Raw genomic sequence first — 22,743 nt, forward strand, 5'->3', positions numbered from 1 at the left:
TTTTGAACATAAACATTCTCGTTATATACAGGAAATGATTAAAAACAACATACCTATATAGGATAGCCTTATTAACACCAAAGGCTCCAACAATGAGATCTGAGGAAATAAAGAAGGAATTGAAATGCACACTAAAACTAGAAAAAGTTAATGATGCTTATTACATATTTCACCCTCATTTACCTGGGTATCCATTCATGTCCAGGTCTGTAGCACCTCTGAGGGCAAATCCAAAGCTAGCAGGAATAGTCCCTGCAGCCCACTGGCCCCTAATCACCTGAGATGGCTTTTCTCTGAGTCCTGCTGAGTATCCATTATAAATATAGACCAGTCCCTGTTGATCCTCTCCTCCAAACGGACAGCTGATAGCCACATCTACCAGGAAACAAGGTCAGAAAAAAATATTAGCTTTAGTTAAATATTAAATATGTAAGATTCTCTTGCTCTAGATAGGGTCGCCATTGCTTTGAAAGATCCAGCACTTAGCCTGATTTTTTTTTTTCCTATGGCATATGGACATTGGAGCATCCAGCAGCTAACATGCATGATGATGCTCTGCATAACCTACATGAGCTTAGATTGAGCAGCGACCAAACCTTCAGTCCATTTCTGTGACAAAACTAAAACTGATTCCTAGACCACCGGCTCTCCTGTTAGATCATACCCACAGTCATTTGGAAAGGCCTTAAGTCACTATTGCATGTACTGTTTCATTTATTGAATATATGCCTTTCATGAGGTAAGTAGCAAGACAGAAAGAGGAGTAAGAGTATATAGCCAACCACTCTGTTTTTGTCCTTTAAGTTAAACACATTTATTAGTTACCATAAAAAAATTTTGTTTTAATAAAACTGAGGCTGATTTATATGTTACTTCTTTTTTTTTAAGTTTGGTTCAGTCATAAATTGAAATGTATTATAGGCTATGAAAAATCTTGGGATCACCAAAGCTATTCGGCTTCATTCTTTAGGGACCATAAGTGGTTCGACCAATCAACATTTCCACAGAGCAACTTTGTGTCATAGCCAAACTTTCAATATTATAACAAAGCACAAAAGCACTCTCCAAAAATGTATTGAGAAAAAAATACAAAGTTTCCCTCTTTTTATTTGCTGCTTTAGATATTTTGCACATGCCACCACTTTGTATACTACCATATTACAATACCCCATTCTTACCATTGAAACCATCCAGGTTCAGATCTCCCAGTGGTGCAATGGTGCTGCCAAATCTCCCAAACACCTGAGTCCCTGTTAGGTGAGGTAGATGGGGCTCCAGTTTCAGGGGGCTACGCTGTAGATAAACATAGACTCGGCCCATCTCTTCCAGGCGGCCATCAGAGCTTCGGACCATGAGCATGGGAGCTCCCACCAGCAGGTCAACCAACCTGCAGGCAAAACAGGAAGATCACACAGATTACTTTAAACTCAGACAGGCTGATGCTCGAGGTTACAACTTTAATAGGTTGTAGAGGCCATAAAATCTACATAATGACAAGCTCATTAATGAATGAAAAGAATGAGAAGAAAGAAAAGAAACAAAACAGAAACAAACAATGCTACTGCTCACCCATCACTGTTGATATCAGTTGTGGCCACGGCATAGCCAAAATATGAGCCCATCTATATTAAAAAAAAAAAAAAAAAAGTGTTTCCATGATTTTAACCATCACAACAATAGAAGGCATGATCAAAATGTAAGAATCCAAAATGCAAAACCCTCATGCTATGATACTAAACTTCAGATTTGTTTTCTCCATTACTAGAACACGGTACAGTAAGGCCCCAAGAAATCACAAAGGCCTGATGGGTTTTACAGGTTGGGTCCAGTGAAAGCCTGTTTGTTCCATTTCTCTTTCAGTTTCTGTCACGATTTTCAGTCTACAAAGCACTGCAGAAGCAGTCTGGGTTGCTGGAGGATATGCAAATTCACTTGTGATTATGTTTGTACAGCTGAGTCAATCAGCAGTGTTGAAATAAGTTGATTGCTTTTCTATTCCCAGAACCAATTGCACAAATTGCCACTGCACTTTCCCCTCAAGAACTGAGCTTTTCAATATTGTGTTTGCTAGATTTTTGTCTCTATTGTGGTTTGCAGTAGAGGAAATTATTTATGCTTATTATGAATCAACAAATTAAGAGCTCTCATGGGGAGCCGAGCAACAAAAACACAGAGGAAGCAGAGCATTAAAGAACTTTCTGTGGGTTAACTTGGGAACTTTTGGACTCACCTGCTCACCAGTGTACTCAGTCATGTTTGTCAGATCTGTACCGTTCAGAATAGACACCTGCAACACAGCAAGCACATATGGTGAACATCTTTTTATAGGGTCTAATATAAGCACAATCCATGGAAAGGAATTTACTGCAAAAATAATCCCCACTGTGACAATATCGCTAAGGCTGTTTTCTTTCTTTTACTTTCTTGTATCAGTCCCAAGTCTAAATCCCAGGCCTCCCATTCTAAAAACACTTAAATAAAAGCCAAAATGAGAGTGATGATTAAGCGATCTTACCGAACCATAAAGCATGCGTCCTTTTGGAACCCCAGCAACAAAATCTGAGACAAAGCAAAGATTTAAAGGGGAAAATATACATAAAGCCCAGTCGGAGGATAACAGAATTTACTGATGACATTTCCAGCTTAATAATTATGTAAAATATTGCAACTGGTTTCTGTTTATCTTACTACAACTATAACATTCATACTGCTCTGTAAATGTCTTTAAGTGTTTCACTATCTGTCAACTTCACCTAATACTGGTTGTGTCTGCTGCCTGATTTATTTACTTACCTTCTACCTCATCACCACTGAATTCCCCAACTGCAACAGAGTAGCCTGTAGGAAACCCCAAAAAAGCAGGCATCAGCATACGCTTTCATGGCAGGTACATGATGATAAAAGTGATTTAGCAAAACTGAGAAAGTTTTAATTAACTTACCTTGGTAGCTGTCATCATTCACAGAATGGGCCTGTTTGGTCTGGATCTGGCCACTCACAGCCTGCATAAAATAGCCTGGATAGTACGCTCTGATAATGTCCTCCTTAGCTGCTGAGATCACCTGACCTAAAATAAGACCAAAGTGAACAGTGATAAGGAGGATAATTTAGAAGGACATTTTTAGGTTTGTGTTTTTGTGATTTTTTAAATTTTTTATTATTTTCTTTTTTTTTTTTATTAATTGACACAAGTCCTACATACCTTGCCAGAAAAAGCTGCCGGGCCCTCCCAATACCACTTTGCCATCCTGAAAGATAACACCTGTGAATTACTTCAATGGGAAAAGAAATAATTACCCCAGAAATCTGTGTTGGTTCACTAAGAGAAAAAATGCTTTTACCATTGTAAAGTCTGCACTGAATCCTCCCTGACAGTAACCTTGTCCCGCCTCATCACTGATTTCTGAAGCACAAAAGGAAAGGTGCATCATGAATGACTTACTGTCCAAATAAGTCAAGCCATCAACAAATAATATCCAGAAACCATCATGGATACAACCATTGTCCAAAGCATCCGCGCTATAACAAATTTGAAGAGGTGACAGTTACCTGTACGACAAGGAGCATACTCCACAAATTTGGTAAAATTTTGGATGGAGAGGTAGCAGCTTCCTGTAGCATCAGAATGGGGGACATCCTTCTCAGTTCGCCATGAGTAAAGTGGGGCACAAGCCTGCAGTTCACGGGAGTGGGATTGACAGGGAAGAAAAGTGGAGGATTAACAGTGTGTTGATGAACAGGGTGAGCCATTAGGTGGGAGATGTTTTTCCAGTTGCGAAAACCCCCCTGGTGAACTCAGAAGCCTCAAGCTGAGGTCAGTGGAGTATCTTGAGTGAGTGGGGGCAAACCATGTAACTCAACCCAGGTCACAAGCCAGACAATCAGACCAAACAACAAGCAGCTAAACTTTAATGTCACATGGTGTGTGTGTGTGTGTGTGTGTGTGTGTGTGTGTGTGTGTGTGTGTGTGTGTGTGTGTGTGTGTGTGTGTGTGTGTGCACGCGTGCAGTGAGTTGAGACTAGCAGTGAAAATTGGACCTGAATGACAACAACTTAATGGGCAGTAATCTAGCAGACAAACTTCTATTAGAGGATGTACACATTTCCCCAGCAATCAGAATGAGTCATCACTTCGAGTAAAAAGTTTCTCACAGTTATATGGCCCCATCAGGCTACTCTGAAATTCCTAATCTTAACAGCAGAGAGCAAAAGCTGAATTTTTAGTCCCCTGAGGATGACTCTGATTTTGAATATATCTCTTAGAAGGTTACCTTACCAAAATTGTGTCACCGTGAGAACGGACAGTGGCGCCGAACCATTGGCGGGACTTGAAATCACCTTGGTATTCTGTGTTATTGATCAAGACATTGCGATCCCCTGGGGAAATAAAGAAAGACATTGAGTTATAACTGTATGATAACATGCATTTCTTCAGCTGGACCTCAAGTATCCTAATTCTGTCTTCCCCTCCCTTCCAGACTCTTGGAAACATCTGTAAAAACTGGCAGACAACGTGCTTTAAATTACACTTTCTTCATACAAAGATGATCAGATTTGAAAAGAAGGTTTTTGGGGGTTTTTTTGACTGGACTGGTCTGGCTTAACCCTGCTGACCCCTTGCTCTGTTTGACCACCTGGCCAGTAACACTGATCTCCCACTTCAGCGCTTTGACAGCAGCAGGTGACATGACAGATGGTCTGGGGAGTCAGATTTAAACGCAACTTTATTGGAAGACAGATGTTACATCTGTGCCGCAATAAAGAATAAAATCCCAACAAATTGATTATGCAAGGAAGAAATATCCATACTATATAGCTCATACCAGTGCATGAGCTGACATCTGTAAGGGAAGCGCAAATGTGCGTTCAAGATCAGCTATTCCCTGAGCCCTTCACTCAAAATACCCATTCACTCATAGACTTCAGCAGCCACAGGTGTCTTTCTAAACAACAGAGCACGTGTGAGAAGAGAACTGGTACATACTGCAAGAGATCAAGACCTATGTTGATGTGAGGAAAAAATGCTGTGTGTTATATTCACTTTATCCATGCCCGTCTTCCTCTAGTCTCTTTCCAGCCATCTCGGCAGCCTAGAGCTGAGGGTGAAGGCCTGCGCCGTGTCTTTGTGAAAACAGCAAATGGGCTGGGGTCCAAGGAAAACATACACACTCTGGCCTGGCTTACTCACAGCAACTTCTCACTCATCTCTATTTAGGCACCCACTTCACTCTCCCCTTCTCAGCTGTCAGTTTCAACATTATCTCTATTTTCCTATTCTTTTTTTTATACTATCTCACACAAGTCTCCTTGACTGCACAGCCCCTTCTCCCATCTGTTTCCAGGGAGGGATGCCGCCCATCACCCAAGACTGTAAGCAGAGACATTATAGTTTTTTAATAACCCAAATGTATTTCTGCTCCATCTCCATCTCTGGGGCTCTCTTACTAACAGTATTCATCATGGGCAAGCAGCAGCCTTAAGTGTTCAAAAGGGTGAAAAGAAGTGATTTTGCTGCATGGGCAATAACATGACCAGTAATTCAAACAGTTTCTTGTTATTTTAACTAATCTGCATTCCCTGCAATGGTATGTTTTCTTAACATTTTCATAACAGGAGGATTTGTTTGGTTAAGGATAATGCAAATCCACCAGGTGAAGTTTAAGGCAGACCAACGACTGTGTTGATTTGAGTCAACTTCCCAAGGCAACCAAGAGTAGCATTCAAAAAAAGTGTTCTTATAATTCATGCTGCCTAACTATGCTCAAGTTATCCTGCAGCATGAAAGAAAGGAAGCGTATCATGGTAAGCACCCAAACAAACTTAGCACCCATGGTTCTGTGTCACTGTAATGGGTGATGAAACATTCTTTTTGTTGTCTGCAATGTGACTTAAGGCAGCCAGCTGTAATCATGTGGTATTATTTTAAGATGAAAATAGAGAAGATTCACATGTGAGATAAGGTGAAACCTAGAAAAGGACCCACAACGAGATGTCATCCGATCAAACTCCCCCTGGGAGGCTGGTTAGCACGGTGTGCTGATGTGATGTGGTGCCAGTCTCTCCAGGGACCGGCAGAGCAGTGAAGGGGTCTGGAGTGCATCCATAGACTCACTGTCTACTTTGAACTGTGTGTCAGTGGAGAGCCATTAGTGTGGTTAGACCCTCTCATTTTAAGTGTGTATGTGTTTTTGTGTGTGTCAGTGGGATAGAAGACAAATGGCCAAATTCACTCATCACATCAGCTGCCCCTGTGGGAGTACTGACAGCAGGAGAAAAGAGGGGGACAAAGCCATGGAACTGGTCTCTGGTTTCTTACCCTTTCCTCTTTTCTCCCATTCCCTGCCTCCCATCCTGTATGTGCCCTCTCAAATCCATAGACATGCTCTTATCTCAATGACAGAGGAAGTGGATGGGAGGGAGTCTCTGGCCACTTTGACCCAATTAGTTAGGCTAATTAAGAGTTTCTGTGGCCTCTGGGTCAGAGCTCAAACACACCAAGAAACAGGGAAACCTCTGACACCACTTTGTGTCTGTACTAGACACTCTAGAGCATTCAAACTAAATTGGGAAAAAAGGGGGAAAAAAAAAAAAATCACTGAATCGCTTTTATTACACTAGTCTTTACTATCATGATTGGCAAAGAAAATACAGGCAAAGCTGCAGTAAATGAATTGCAGCAGTAAATGTCATTCATGTAACAGCTGCTTGTCATAGCCGTATTTGCATGCAGATGTTCGTGTACTAAGTGCTCCTCCACTGCACAGCAGTTTTACTGTGATCCAGATGTGAGAACTGGCAGTGGCACTCTAATCTGCTCTTTCAAAGCATTTTCAAAATCTGAAGGGCTGACAACCCAGAGGACTGACCTTGACCGTGAGGGCTCATTGAATGTGCATGATATCACTCCATGTGGCCTTTAGCCAGCATCCATGGATGAACGACACATTCTATGTTGCAAGAAAAACGGTGCTAAAACAGTGGAGCAAAGAGTACCAAGCAGTGGTGTCCAATAAGAAAAAAATAAAGACTTGTGAAACACGCAGTGGAATATTTCCCCCTCTTGTCGATTAGGGAGCATAAATTTAAGTTGGCCAACAATTCCAAGGTTTGATTTCTCAGGAAAGACGCCAGAAGTGATGAAGTAACTGTCCCCCTGCATGTGTGTTTGTATATGAGTATTGTTTATAATTTGACCTGCTCTTTCTTCACTTCGCCTTGGTTCCATTGTGCAAAACAGGGCTGGTGGGTACTCTGTCAACATACTGAAACATGAATCCACTCTTTGGACAACCTTACAGACTTCCTCATGTTCTTCTAAACCACTTTACTTGATTTTGACCCAACTGGAGCCTCTTTGTTAAGACTGGCAGTGTCTGCCTCACCTGTCATACAAACAGGATATTTCTTTGTCTGACCTATTTGTTTATTGATTCCTTATCTCCCTATACCTCCTGAGGCAAGGCAACACAAACAGGAGGAAGGAAGTAATAGCCTTCAAGAACTTCTTCAACACCTCATTATCTTTTTTTTTTTTTTTTGTATCCCCAAAGAGAAGAAACAAGAAAAATAGAACATCGGAAGTCCAGGAGCCAACAACCGTTTAATGGAGTAAAACAATGATGCCTTTTCCAGAAAGAAAATGCTCTGATGGCTTCAAAAGTGGGCGGAGAAGCAATAATGCTGAATAGTTTAAGAGCATACAATATATCTAGACAAAAGAGTAAAAGGCATACGGCAGTATAGTTACAATGTACAGATAACAAAAAGGTGAGCCAAAATGCATATTAATGTCCCGCTTGTCGAAATGTTAGTCTTAACGCTTACCTTCAGGATCAAATTCAATGGTGTGGCAGTCTGTTTGGCTGAGGCTCCATGGACAGTAGAATACAGACCCTCCCTCTGTAACATCAACCTGCCTTGTGCTCGCCTTGGGGGCTCCTACAACCACACTTGCACTGCAAGGGAAAAACAGACAGGGTGGGTGGCTGACCTAGAAAACTTAAATATCTTATAAAACCATTGCTAAGATAGCTCTTAAGCCATTTCACACATGTGCTACACTCAGTTTTTTTATATGATGTGCATGTGAGAATGCAAACATAAGATACCGTTTGCTAGAAAGTTCCTGATATTTGTAGTTGCACTGATATGAGAACAGCAAAGGTAAGTATGGTGATTTGACAGCAAGAGGATGGTTATAGCATGTCCAGCAGCTTAGCCTAAATAAAACAAAATCTTTCCAACACAGCTGACGCCAACTCTCTTGCTGTGTGTTGCATGTGAGAAAGCAAAACTTCAGACAATGTCCCAACCTGATTCTCCCAACATTTTTGGGAGTTCATGTGTGAAAACATCTCCAGTCTGACTTCAATTAAAAACTGCATTCCAGACCTCCCACCTGAACAGCATTAAGCATGATCCAGGGCACATTTGAAAACATCTTAACATTTTGCAGCACTGTTTTACATAATCCCACACAACCACTGCAAACTGCAGTGATGTAGACAAGACACATTCACTCCCTTTGTTTACAGTAACACGCATACAAGGAGACACACTTGTATGGTCACACATGCTCTCCTGTGGGCCACATTCAATAGGAAAACAAAAAAGCAGACAGGCTAAGTGGAGTCACACTCTTGTTTCTACAGCTGTGATGCTAAAACATCAATGTCCTTGGAATTACACTGTACAGCTAAAAGAAGGGCAGCCAACCGAGAACAAACTCAACCAGCAGACGCCAAAAGAATAGTGAGGTTGTAGGTGAGCTCCAAACAGACTGCAGGAATAAAAGATATGATGAACAGGCAGGGGGGTGATATGTAAATTGAGACAATCAAGTCTTAGGTAAGGTTAGAAAATAATTGTCCAGTAGATAATCTGCTTAAAGTGCAAGGTTTAGCCATTAACTCATTGTGGAGCCATTTGACTCAACAAGCATCACAGACATAGTTGACGGATTGATGTGGGTACAGGAGGCATGGGACCACTGAGACCAGAGGGTGTGTTGGGAGCTTAAAAACAGGAAGTGTACACCCTTTCCTGCCCTAGATCTACCAATAGTGCATGAACGTTTACATTTGGGCTAAATTTAGCATCCTGGCCCTAAGGGTAACTTCTCAGTAGGGTCCAGACGAAGACGGAAGAGTCTGTATGAGTCAAACAGCAGTTAAACTGTGGAATATTCCAAGGACTTGTAATCCACTATAATTAATCCTCCTGGAATACAACCATAGATGCTAAGATGCAGAAAGTCACAGGAAAAAAATCTAACAGCAGTGGCCCAGCTTGAAAAGCTTTGAAATCATTTCAGCATCGATGGTTTTGAAAACACATCTACTGGAGAACAAAGAAAAGGTCATGGTCATACTCTTACTGTAGTCTTAATACTTCATAAGAATACTTCATAAGAAGTCCAATGCCACTTCCAACAGTGGAGCAGAAACTCCTGTTGGAAGAGGAACAAAGAAGCAAACCAGTTCAACTTGGAGAGGAAGAACCTGCGTCCCTCGTTTATTTCTGATCACATCTACACACTCAGGGATATCCCAGTAATAAAGCAGAAGAGCCTCACTTGTACAATATTCTAAATTACGGAGAGGTTTCCCAGTAAGGAATTCTCACAGTGAGACGGCTGAAGAGTTTGCCTTCACTATCTTTAAATTCAAAATGAATACAGAAACAGCAAATATTTTTCACTAACAGGCCACATGCTCATCAGCATGTCTGTCTCCTGCAAGTCCTCCAAACCTATGTGAGAAAAATACTTTTTCAAAAGCTATGAGCACAGTTGCCTTTGTCTCAGGCAGTTTGCCTCACATCAAGGCTGGGCAAGAATGTGAGTACTAATGGTTATCAGGATGGATGGATGGATGGATGGATGCTGGGCAAATGTTGTTTGGAAAACCATTTAAGAAATAATCTCCAAGCACATGTATGCAATAAATGACACCGCTGGAGAAACATGTACACAATAACAAGGCTGAGGAAAAACAAAGCCACAGCATCTTTTGCTGGATCAGATCTGAACAGAGTCCAGCCACAGTTGGCCATGGCAGCGTTTCAAAGGGAGGAATAAAAATTACAAAAAAAAAAAAAAAAAATCAGGAAATAACCAAACAAGCACATCATGCTTTAATCAGCAAGCTGGCAGTTGAAGGCAGTTTTTTACTACTTTACACTGATACATGCATATGTGTAAAAAGACGCACGCACACACACAAACACACTGATATTAATCTAAAGTAGTGTACAGTAAACCAGGAAGGATTAGCATTTAATGGGTCTTTAGATGATCTATCAACTTCTCGCTGGCATTTCCCCACCCTTATCTCGTAGCTACATGCTCAAAAGAGAGCTTGTGCATAATTAGCATTTAATGAGGCTCTAACTGCAGTCGGCTGAATGCGACATGACAAATTCCTTTGTAAAAGTAGGAGCTTTTATAATGTGCATGGAGAGATGTAATTAGAACACCTGAAGGATAAAGATGCTTATGAGATGGGCTGCATTCATGTTACAATGGCCAAAGAGGAGACTAGGCAAAAGACTTCCTATAGTGCATTGAAAACAGCAACAATATCCATCTGAAAAGCAATGAAAAGGTCAAATATGATCATCTCAAGCAGGTCCGTCTGCTCATTTGATCTGGGTCTTTTTTCAGCTTCATGCTGCTATGGACAAATGGCTAGCCAATTTCACAACACGCGGAGAGATTTGAGCAATGTCTTAATGGGGAAGGCAGGGCAGATGAAAAGCATTAGCGGCTTCATCATGTTCCACCAGCTTCCTCACAGGAGCCACTAATGATGCACACCACCCAGCTGACAATTAAGCATTAATTAAACTACTTTAAATGATTTAGGCTGCAAGTAAGGAATGTGTAAACAACAGCTTCACTGTTACCAAGTACTGGGTTTGTCTCATTAGAAGGTCAGAAATCAGGGGACATTCTACAAAAAACATCTCACCAAGCCATAATTGCCAGACTGCAACCGCTATGTTATGTGGGGTTGAGAAATTAAGGGTGATACGGAGTGCTGGAACTTGCTGATGTGACACAACTGTGTGTAGCCGTAACTAATACACTTTATGATGAGGTTACAGAGGGAGGTTGTCAGCAGGCAAATTCCTCTGTTACCCCCCTCCCATTCATCACAGCACCACTACCCCCCATTCCACATTTAATTGTCTTCCACCCAGCTGCAAGGCTGATGTCACTTGAACACTATTAAAACAGCTTTAAGCTAGAAAAGAGAAAAATCACAATCACATTTTAAGCCTGCCAGTGCTGGCTGCAGTCACCATCTGCGGTCATAAACACGGCTCAACAAATGCTATGGTTCAAATGCAAAGAAAGGGGGCCAGAGAAAAGGACCAGTGACCCTCAAACCTCATCAACACCTACGTGCCCCATGGAGTTTACACTAACCTATCAACATATGCTTAAACACTGGAGTGGTTGCATATCTGTAAAATATAGATATGGAATATAAATATTATAGAATGTAAATATTATACTAGATTATAATATTTTTATAATATTTTTATTTTAGAGAGTTTGATTTTCTGTTACATGGCACTGAACAGGAGTGGCCCTCCAATCTCATTGTACATCCTGTATAATGACAATAAAGGCATTCTATTCTATTCTATTCTATTCTATTCTATTCTATTCTATTCTATTCTATTCTATTCTAAAAGCAACTCAGATGCAGTGACCTGATCCAAGCCAGAGGCAGCTCTTGACCTTCACTGCTCTCACTCCTTTGGTGAAGAAAGAGATACAAGCATCGCTCTCCTTAACAGATTTGAATGAAACCTGGATCACTGGGAGCATTGACAAAGTTGGAACGCAAGTTAAAATCCGTGACACATATAAGAAGAATAGTTGAATGATGTCAGATTGGAGCATGAGTGACACTTGAGTAGTGAGATCAGCTGAATGACAGAAATGAGAAGCAGTAGTAGGATGTGATTTATTGTAGATCACGTGGAACCATACAAATACGATCGTACTCTCAGAGCCAAGGCCAGACAGAAGCTGTTTGAGTCCTTACAGCTGCCATATGGACGCTTGTCTAGTCTCACACACACACACCACATACACACATGTTGTCAGCGCTGCTGTCCAGGAGCCTGAATATGATGAGAGTAGCAGTACCCTCGCGTGTCCTGACTACAGAGAGTCTACTGTGCAGAGCAGAGGCCACTTTTTTTGTTAGCAGTCAGATATTACTGCAAGTTGCAGCGCCGGGGGAAAGATCTATAAGTTGCTCTACAAGCCTGGAGCACGTTATGTCCTTTTATAACAATTTATAGACATTTCCAGATCCCAGCACTAACTTGAAAAGAAGTCATTAAGATCTGAAAATGCACCCACCAGTGATGATAAGATAAACAGCCCAGTCTGTCAAGGATCTGATTCCATATCAGAGCAAACCATTTCCTCTGTATCCTCAGAAGGATAATATAGCTGGGCAACAGGTGGTCCAGAAATTCAAGCGCTGCTAGCCAAGGTAGCCAAATAATGTTGTTTATTGTCACACAAACAAAATGTGTGGATATCCAGTCACAAACAGAAGCAACAGCTTCGGCTTCAGGACTTTATGCTACTGGGCAGCTTAATTGTGTTCACAGTCTGTTACACGGTCCAGCAAGTTGACAACAAGTTCATTCAGCATTCATTGCTTTTTCTTCCAACTTTTCAGCAAGTAGTAATCAATTTGGATTCTACCATCCTTATGGGTCCTTTTAGAGTTAATGTGGGAAAGCCGGCAGCTGTTTTATTAAAACCACCGACTTGTCAAGTTATTTCACAAGTGGCAAGCGAGAAATTTGAAACATCCTGCTACTACAGAAAAACATCCAAAATGACTCAGGGTTTCATCCATGCATTTTCTCATACCAAACTGTTGCCCATCCCCAACCTCAATCTCAGTTCCTCCTTCCTCTTTCACAGTCCTATGGCCCTATAATCCTCAGCACAGATTTTACTGCTGGTGGTTCACACCTCTCCACAATGGCCACATCAGGGGGTCCAGTGCTCTCACCTCAGAATAGAGAAGCTGTTGTATTAAAGGGGGGTTGCAGCTGTTGGAGCACTTTGCCTCTCCACCCCCGTGACCCCTGCTGCACTCACACATGCATATACACAAGCTCACATTCATAGGCAAGAAAGGCTGAATGTTACCTAAATATTCTTAAATAATAACATTTGACAGTTTCACAAGAAGACAATGCCGTCATATGCTTATTGCTATATAAAGATAGCCCTTATCAGATTACTATTGATGTGAGTCATTTCAAGGTTAAACTAAACCAGGCTTGCTGGCAGTCAGGGATTAAATCTAGCAAAGTATGAGTCAGGAAGACCCTGAGCAGTGGCTAACTCCATTCCAAAAGCAAAGTAGACGTGACATCCTCGGGGGCAATTCTGAAAGAGCAGACGTTACAGCAGGGTCCACAGGCCCTTTAAAGTCATCATCACTGTCCACGCTGACATCTTTTTCCAGCGCAACGCACACAGACTCGTTATAAAAAAAGCCCCTTCACCAACAAAGCAATAAAACCGAGAAAGAGACTGCAGGGTAACCCACACTATTCCTGTCTGCCCTTTACAGAAACCTATATGAATATTTCCCACCCACTAGCCAGATCGTCATAGGTGCAAATAACATTTGACAACAGAAAATTAAATCAGCTTTTAAGGCAGCTCTTTAAAAGCCCAATAAATTAAGAAAGAAATGAGTCACAGTGAAAGCTCCTCCAGTGGAAAATAGTAAACAATTTCTGCCATTAGACAAAGAACCCCTTTGTGTGCCCGTAACAGCGAGAACCTGTATGAAGAAAAGCTTGGCAACCCAAATATACATGCTCTGCTGCTGCAGCTCAAACACTTAGCTTGATTTAGAACCAGGTCTATAGAACAGGACACCAATGAAAACAATAACAGAAATAAGACTGATCATTTATGTAGAGGGACCCCAGCATAGACACAGAAAAACATTGTTGCATTAGTGGCCAAGAGAGACCCCAGTCCAGTGTCAATATTAGTTTAACTCCAACCCTGTTTGAGTGAATAAACTGTAGGAGATTCACCATCACAGACTGGCTGACCTTGCCATGTGCTTGTCATGGCCAAAGCATGATAGGTACAAGGTTTGCTAAGTTAATCCATATCACCAAGCACATCAACCTGTCTTTTCTGTCCATACACTCCAGGCAAGGTCTGTTATTGTTTACAGCTCCTGACCTTTGACCTTTTTTATCTCAGTATGATCCACTGCCTTATCCATGCCAGACACCAGATAAAGTAAAAGAGCAGTCAGTTACTGCTGTGTGATTAAGTGGTTGAGGAAAGAGTAAGCCCGCCGAAGTCCATGTAAAGAAGGGTGTGCAAGGGGAGTGATATACATAGAAAACAGCAAGCCTGTGAAATGTCCATCTTCGCTCAACATGGAGAAACATGCTCACACAACAGGGAACCATATATCCCCTTGCACTTCCTGCCTGGTTCTGACAAGAGCTGTCACACACAGTTCATGGAAACTATCCCCAGGCGTTCTTCCATGGTGGGCTATCCACAAATGTCCAAATTTAACTTTCTTATGACATGCCAAAGGGCATGGTAGACCCACATATATAAACTAGCTGTTAAGGATCATCGTCAAAGTGGGTGAAAGCAGACCACTTTTGTTGACTTGACAGGGGCCTTTATTGATAGGCAAAAAGTCCCTGTCTCTGAATCCACATCTGCAATCTGCATGGATGAAAAGCAGCAATAATTTCACCTACAAGTTTGGAGCCAGGCTCACAGCAGTTCATCCTGACAAGAAGAATCTCTCTGTGCAACCCTCAACTGACCTCACAGGGGTTCCAGTTACTCCCCCACATCTTACATCTCCAAAGTGTGGGCAAAGATGATGTGATGGCAAAACAAGAGATAATAGAAACTCACACGTCTTCATGTCTGTGCTGATAATGTTTGATGTGTAAACTTCTAAAGAAAGTGTGGAAGAAATTTAGCAGATGAATGTGGTTTGCAGATAAAGTGATGAGTAACGGTTTTAAATGTGCTCCTCAGACTTTGTTTCATTTGATGTTTGACTTTTGAATACAGATCATCCGGAGGAAAATTACAGGGTAGTGTGTTTTAGCAAGCTACATTTAAGCAATATCCCTGCTCGGGACATATAAACTATTGTCTCGTGTCCGCCTCCATAAGCAGAGAGACTCAACTGTAAAAAACTTCAGATTAAGTCATCAGTAAGATGACGTCTACTGTGTCTGATACATAATGAGACTAGGAGTTATGATGGGGAGAGAGGCTAGACAGTGGGGGAAGGTTTAGGCGATGGATGAATTAAAAAGCCTGCAGAATGACATCAGCATAGGAGGAAATGAGGAGGGGAAACTCAGAGGGGGGGGGGGGGGGGGGGGGATCTGTGCATGCAAGCCTCACATTCTAAATCATATGGATCTCCTGAAACCCATGCTTCCCAGGCAAAGAAATAATGACCAATAGCAGAAGGAGTTTAGAGAGACAGCCAGGGCCACAGTAGAGGGGGAAATCTCTCCATGTCTGAGAGTCTGCCATCCAGTGAAGTGGGGAGGAGAAACAGGGAAACCGAAGCTGCTGCTGGCGGCCCACCCGGCACAAAGCCCTTTCTCAAATCACAGCATGCTGGCTGGTTCAACAGTGGTCTGAGACACTGTTCAGCAGACACATACTCAGCCAAGAAGTGTGATTATGTCGGAGTGAAACCTTGACTGTGGCTCCACAGCCTTTTGCTAATGATTATTGCAATTACAGATTTGGGTAGAAGGCTCACCAAAATATAGTGATTGGTCAGCAATACAAATGTAGAACTGTCAGCAACTAATACAACCTATACCTTATCTTTTCCTGCAGTCCTGCTGATAGAAAGACTATATGATTCTAGAACAGATAAAGCATCCCTCGCCCCTCATTTATATTCCTCACAGACTACTGCGGCATAAGTCCTGGCCACAGGCATGCATGCTTAAGTTTAACTTCCAAAAGTGACCGATGCCAAAAACCTCTCGGGAAGAATACTGAGACGGTTAGTGCATGCTGAGCGTCACAGGGATCACATCCCAGCTGAACCAGGAAGCATCACAATCAGCAACAGCATTTCGTACCGAGATGTGATTACCAGAGGTTGCAGTGAGGTGGCTTGTTCTGGAGGTTTAAGGCAAGGGCAGATTAAAAGGTCAACAATAAATGCAATTTTGTGGCACAATAAGATTAAGATTTGATGGAGATTTCAAAATGTTCCGATCTTTGTTTCGGTGCATCCTTTTTGTGACGAAACAATCAATCTTGTAAATTGGAATTATCTGGGATTTATTTCAATAAGATTTTACAGCAAAAAATACATTTTTGAGGATAAATGCAATGAGTTGAATGCAGGATGACCGTGTGTGCGCTGTGCGTAAAGCATGCGTCCAGGAAACACAATATAACGCACAAAACCCCGATTTTGCGAGCCAAAACAGCATCCCACAAATGAAATGTGTTTCCTATTGGAAATTTCTGACTTTAACTGGGCAGTCGTAGATGGTCTGAAGTTTGGCCAGAAGCTCCAAAATAGTTTAATGAACACTGCAATTTGTGCGCAATGTTTGCATACAACTGGGAACCAAATTGCCCAGATAAACCTCAAATGTTTCAGACCTTGTATGGAAGCTTTACCATATTTAATTTTGTACTACATAACAGTGTGCAGTTACATTCTCCGTTTCCAGTGTTAAGCACACTTACCTGGCAGAGTCAGACAAATAAAAGTCAACTGCATATCCGAAGTAGCTCCCTTTAGGTCCGCTGTAAACAGCTGGGTTGTCCACATCCAAGTTGAACGCCTCGCAGACAGGTTTAGAAAAGGTCAGTAACAGCCCGATAATACAAAGGAATGAGCGTCCGAGAAAGGCTAATATCCCCGGCGTCTTTGTGCGAAATCTTCCCAAGCCCATTTTTGATAATAAATTAATCCACTAAAGTTAGTATTGAATGGCGGAGCTGTCCCGATTTTTTATTAATTTTTTTCTTTTGCTTCCTAGTCCGCAGATCAAGTCTGTAAATAGTGGCGAGTACAACTAAAACTGTAACTCTAACCGGCCAATGTCTCATTAATGCTCCGTCAGCTCCTCTCACAGTACCCGTTCTTCTCTCCACTTCTTTCTCTCTGCCTCTCTCCAGGCCCACGCCTTCTCTGCTCACCTAATCATGATACATACAGCAGGGAGTTCCCAGACCCGTAACAAAGTTTAGAAGAGGAGGAGCCTGTGATTCCCTATAAAAAAAAAAAAACTAAAAAAAAAAGAAGAAAAAAAACTTTGAAGAGGTTTCCACTAATAATCCACTAACCCACATGTTTACCAGTGTGATAAAAATGTACTCGCTTTTATCATTCACACTAAGACTGTTAACAATGGACCTTAAAGCCTCTTTTTGATTTTATCTTACTCTTATCATGGACCCTTTGAGACAATATTTGTTGGCAGAGAAGGCAGCCTATTAGGTAATGGAAAGGTCAGTGTAACGTCACTTCACACCTTTTTTTTTTTTTTCAAAGCTAAAAATATAACTGCTCTGCTTTCCAAATTACGACTCCCATGTGACTTTTTTCCTCCCATATAACTTATTTGTATAGCTCCATACTAATTACACGTTCATCAGCCACTCTTGCATCTCAATGTGTGATCCATATGTATTTCTATCTAATTACAGTGTGGATCTGATTTGCGCATATGGTGTCTTTTGGTGAGCTTTAGGGGGTGTGTGTGGGAAGATTATGTATTTCTCCCGGAGTCACAGGCAGAGCGAAGAAAGTGGTTAGGCTGCAAAAAGCATCTACTCACTGCAATGAGACCTTTAATAAACCAATCCAGGCCGACTGGAATTAGTGACTGTTGGTTTAGCTGATTCACTTGAGGCCTCGGGGATTGAACACAGGGGCCAAATTTGGCTGTGTGGCAGTAGCAACATGAACTCTCTGTCAAGTGCTGCTCATATTTATAACTCGTCTAAGTGCTCTGACACACAGAGCAAAAACTGATGAGAGTAATCCAGAGGGTCTGGAGCAGCCAGTTCACAGCTGTTCGGGGTGCTTGATAGTTCAAAGCCCTAATCCCAGAGAGGTCTTACTCTCTTACTCTGTTTTTAGGTCCTTAAGATGATATTGCAGATGAATTTTGAGAGCCAGAGCACAAGGTGTGGCCAATAGATAGATTAGTACCCATAAAAATAATTTGTTGTTGAAAGTTTTCAGCTGAGGTCGTGACCTGATATTCGGAAACCCGGTCACATGAAGACTGTGAAACAGCAAGATAGTTGTGCCTCTACCACAAACATGTTGCTATTTTATAATGATGTTTCTAGATGTTCTGAAATTTGAAGCAACTGGGGAGTGGTCATAGTGGCGCAATCAGAGTCTCATGACCTCATGTATGAGGTTAGGCACAGGGCCAAGCAAATATCTGGAAATAGAGGATAATAGTATCAGCAGATGACAATCAGCTCTTAGTCATCATGGGCTTCTTTATTGTCTGCTCACTGATAACCATAGGTTTCATGTTATCTATGCTCACACAATTATCTGTGTGACCTGTTAAAGCATCAGAGTATTGCAAAAAGGTTGGATACATTTTTCTTTGAAGTAACCCCCCCCCCCTTCTCTTCATGCATACCTGCATGTATGCCATCGAGCAGAAACAAGCCAGTGCACACAAGCGTGCTCCATAAGCATATTTTGTGCCTAAAACCAGAGTCTCTTCTGCTTTTGGGGATGTGTAATTGGGTCTGGCTAACTGAACAGTATTTTCCATCTTGTCTTTTCCGTTGAAAAGGGGGTGTGGTTTTTATTCCAATGCCTGGGCTTTGACATCATCACTCAGCCACTATGGCAACAGATCTGGAGTGCAGCAAAACACTTATAGAAAGCTTCACAGGACTCAACACAGCCGGCCAACTATTTTAAATATAGAGGTGACAGATTGGCACTTCGGTAAGGCCTCTGTACACGTGCATGCAAACGCATGCGTTTACTCACATTTACTGTATCTTGACTCTGTAATCACTGAGCTTGTCTTTTGCCACAGAGAAGGACCTATTTAAAAAAAAAAAACTACCAAATAAAGCGACATCACAGCTTCGGACAGCTTCATCGAGATGTGGAGTCATGCTCTCATGTGCGATAGTTCTGTTTCTAACTTGCTTTGCACATTGAAAAACCTTATCATGGAGTACAGAATATTCAAAGGAACACATCAGCATTACTGGGAAATCACTCATTTACTTTTATGAAGCCCGAAGATAGCACTCTGACTAATGTGTTTTAATATGAAATTGGAGCCAGGACATGGTCACTTTTCTTTGCTTAGCAACAAGAAATACACTTTTTTTTTCTATTAATCATTGAATTAAAATAAGTCAAGAGAATTTTGATGAAAGGTCAGCACAATAGCATCAGACAGCTCTTACTTTTTATTTTCCTTAAATAAATCCCATTTGTTCCACTTAGTTTCACTCCCTGATATTCCATGACCCCCTGCAAAGGCGATGTGCCCCTCTAAGAAGCCTGAAAACCACTGTCTTAAGCTAAAGGTGTGGTGGCTCCAGCTGAGATATAAGACTGTTATTCATTTTCTCATGTATTTTTGGTTGGTTTTGTTTATTTGTAACAACAGAGCAGTCCACCAGTTTAACTTATAAAAATCCATTCATAGGTCCTGAAAAGAATTTTGTGAATGAAATCATTTCAGCTTTTTTTTTTTTTTAAACAGAGGGATCTGTATGAAGTCAGTGTTTGTTGGGACTGATGTATACATTTTACATTTAAGGATGGAAACTCTTAGAGTGTTGGGGTAAGACGGAAGTGAAGGAAGAGACTAAACAGGAAGAGTGAAGGAAGCAGTTTGATTCTCAGCTTAACACTACATTATCTTATAGCTGCACAAACACTCACATTCCCAGCTGAAATTAAGTTGTACTGTAGATTTGGCAAAGAAGATGAATGCTTGCTACAGTTTTTTTTAATACTCTAAACTTCAAAATGAAGGTAATCTCCAGCCATTAATTAATCTTTATTCCCGAAGGCACCAACCTCCACCCCACCTCCTGATCTCATTTCTCTTTGTGTCACCAACAGAGAGCTGATACTGATGGGCTCCACGGGGGTGGAAAGACACCCTGATGGTTGCCATTAGGCAACTGTTGGGCTTTTAAGTCACAGAATAAACACCATTTTATCACTGGGGAACAGACAGCAAATAAAGACCACAACAGATAACTCGGTAGTTTATACACAAACAAATCAGCAGCAACAACAATCGGGAGGTTTAACTTCTGTTTGCTCCTTGAAGCAGATCACCTGTTCCTCTAACATGTAGTAGAGTTAAGCTTTGAATAAAAAGTCTTCTGTCCAAGAAAAATGATGGCAATGATGGAAAATGTGGTTTCTGAATAGAGTGCTATGTTCATTTGTAAAACTCAACAAAGCCTTTGAGAAGAATAGGACACTGTGGCTGAAATTAGAAGCTTCAGTTGATCTAAATGGTAAGCCTAAAAGCTGCCTGTCTGTTTCTCCTAAGCAGGAGAAACACAATGACACACATCTTACAGACAGGAAATTCCTCCAGTGTAAAAGCTTGCCTGGTCTTCCTGTTTCACCGGGTTCCTACTCGTCACTCTGTTACACTCACACTTGAAACACACACCTTGCATACATGCACAGTGAGTTCCTATCACCTTACTTTCCCCTATGTGCTCTGTAACATTCCCCATGTTTACAGTAGAAGGGCGGTGAGTGTTGCTGATTTCTCCAGCCAGTATGAGACACTTCGTACTGGATGACAGATTTGTCATGAAGGGGTGGAAGTCCTGAGCGGGCCCGTGTTGCTGAGTGGACTGTCCATTGTTTTCAATACAAGCTCTTAGCAACACAGTGGCCGAATGAATCATATGATTGTTTCAGATGTAGAAATCATCCTGGAACCGCCTTACAAGGGAAAGTTTACCCACCCTTGTGCATTATGGTTTCCTCTTGTGAGTTCTCACTGTCAATCCAAGCAAATTGAGACAACTTGTGTGGGTAGCAAGATAATTCAAACAGTGTCCATTGTTTTGTTGACTTGTTAAAACTGTCATAAAATGTCCGAAAATGAGCAGTTTTGTTTTTATGTGCATCTGCAAATCAGTTTAAGGAAGCAGGGTACTAAAGCAGCAGTTTGCAAACTGCTGGGGGGAAATGACCCCACTATCAACTCCACCAGCCTTGTTCTACACACACACACGCACGCACACACACACACACACACACCACCCAAACAGCCTCTTTAACCTGCCTGCATTTACAGCTCACTGTGCTTCATGGAGTGTTTAGTCTCTGTGGTTTCTCACTTGACATGTTTGCCTAGATACACAACTTTTTAAGAGGCGGCATAAAATGCTTGACATCCTTTAACGAAAGGTCACTGAGTCAGAGTGTCCAGGCTCATGAAGTGAGACAAGATGCCAGCGCCTGGCTACAGAGCATGGAACCAGGTAGACAAATGAGAAAATCCTCTGTATTAATGGTGTCACCAGTGAAGCTTAATAGTCCTTAAAATACTTCAAGCTGGATCACAACAAGAAACAATTATATTTTCTTACAGTGGGAAAAAAAACAAAAAAGGCATTGACTGTTGATGTCTTTTATTTTGAAAATCTGAAAAGAGTAAAAATTTTAGTTAAAACATCACACTGACCAAAAAATAAAATGTGTGCCCTACCAGTTGGACACTTTTACATTCAGATTCTGTGTTCAGGGTGTCATGTTTTATTTGGATGGTCTATTTGTCTCTCAGAGTAATGATGTACACTCTGACCCCCTTCTGTGTTTTGCTATTTGGGCAGGCATACTACAGGGCTGCCGCCAGGCCCCCGAGTGAAGGAATGTGGCTGTTAAAATGTGTGAATCTTGGGGTACAGCAGGAGAGGGCACTGAATCAGTGTGAGCACTGGAGAGCCTCAGGGTATTGTTTCACACACACATATAACCATTCACACATTCCCTCCGATTTGCTTCTGTTGCTTTCCCACACCCACTCCCTTGGCTAAATATGTCTGATAGAGCGCATATGGCAATAGATGCACCCAGCTTGGCGGGACAAAAACAAACTGCTCTAAAGTAAAAATGGACGTGTATAGCCGGTGCTTCTTCTTTTACCCACAGACAAAGCCAAAATATGCTCTTTTTTTATTTCAGCTTCATGTTATTGTTGTGAAAAGAGGATAATTTAAGAGAAACGAATGCCAGTTTAAGCAGATACATAATCACCCTAGTGAAGACACGAGTCACCGACGCTACTCAAATGCAGTGACATTCAGCACTTCTTCAGCTGAGTGAAGACACGCATTTTATTTCATTTCTAATTCTAAATTAGACTGACAGGTGAACAATAAAGCAAGCCTTTTTGGAAGTGTGTGTATGTGTACACTGTCATCATCTAAAGCAAATTTATGGGTGTAACATACGTTGATTGTTTCCTGAATGTTTCTGGTAAATGTTTTCAAGTTGCCGCTTCCTTCCTGTGGTATGATGTCACATTTATCACTGTTTGTTTTTATTCACACCCATGAGGTGCAGGATCATTAAACCCAACCTTGTCAGTGCTTATATATTTTTACTGATGCCTTTTTGATTTGTAGTTACTAATATACAGCTCTATGAGGCTTTACAT

At 41.5% G+C, this 22,743-nt stretch overlaps 1 protein-coding gene across 1 annotated transcript in view; it reads right to left on the bottom strand.

Annotated features, from left to right (window-relative positions):
• Positions 1–17,202, bottom strand: part of itga5 (integrin, alpha 5 (fibronectin receptor, alpha polypeptide)) — a 32,586-nt gene extending 15,384 nt beyond the window's left edge. The window contains exons 1-14 of the mRNA XM_030734296.1: positions 16,787–17,202; positions 7,825–7,955; positions 4,277–4,377; positions 3,550–3,673; positions 3,342–3,403; positions 3,203–3,248; positions 2,942–3,067; positions 2,794–2,838; positions 2,516–2,559; positions 2,231–2,287; positions 1,570–1,622; positions 1,179–1,387; positions 184–375; positions 54–99 (exon numbers count right to left, since the gene is read on the bottom strand). Coding sequence (XP_030590156.1) covers positions 54–99; positions 184–375; positions 1,179–1,387; positions 1,570–1,622; positions 2,231–2,287; positions 2,516–2,559; positions 2,794–2,838; positions 2,942–3,067; positions 3,203–3,248; positions 3,342–3,403; positions 3,550–3,673; positions 4,277–4,377; positions 7,825–7,955; positions 16,787–16,995 — 1,445 coding nt within the window. The 5' untranslated portion in view covers positions 16,996–17,202. The remainder of the gene's footprint in view (positions 1–53; positions 100–183; positions 376–1,178; positions 1,388–1,569; positions 1,623–2,230; positions 2,288–2,515; positions 2,560–2,793; positions 2,839–2,941; positions 3,068–3,202; positions 3,249–3,341; positions 3,404–3,549; positions 3,674–4,276; positions 4,378–7,824; positions 7,956–16,786) is intronic.
• Between the last annotated feature and the right edge of the window lie 5,541 nt (positions 17,203–22,743).

The sequence above is a fragment of the Archocentrus centrarchus genome, chromosome 7, assembly GCF_007364275.1.
Source record: "Archocentrus centrarchus isolate MPI-CPG fArcCen1 chromosome 7, fArcCen1, whole genome shotgun sequence".
Classification (NCBI taxonomy): Eukaryota; Metazoa; Chordata; class Actinopteri; order Cichliformes; family Cichlidae; genus Archocentrus; species Archocentrus centrarchus.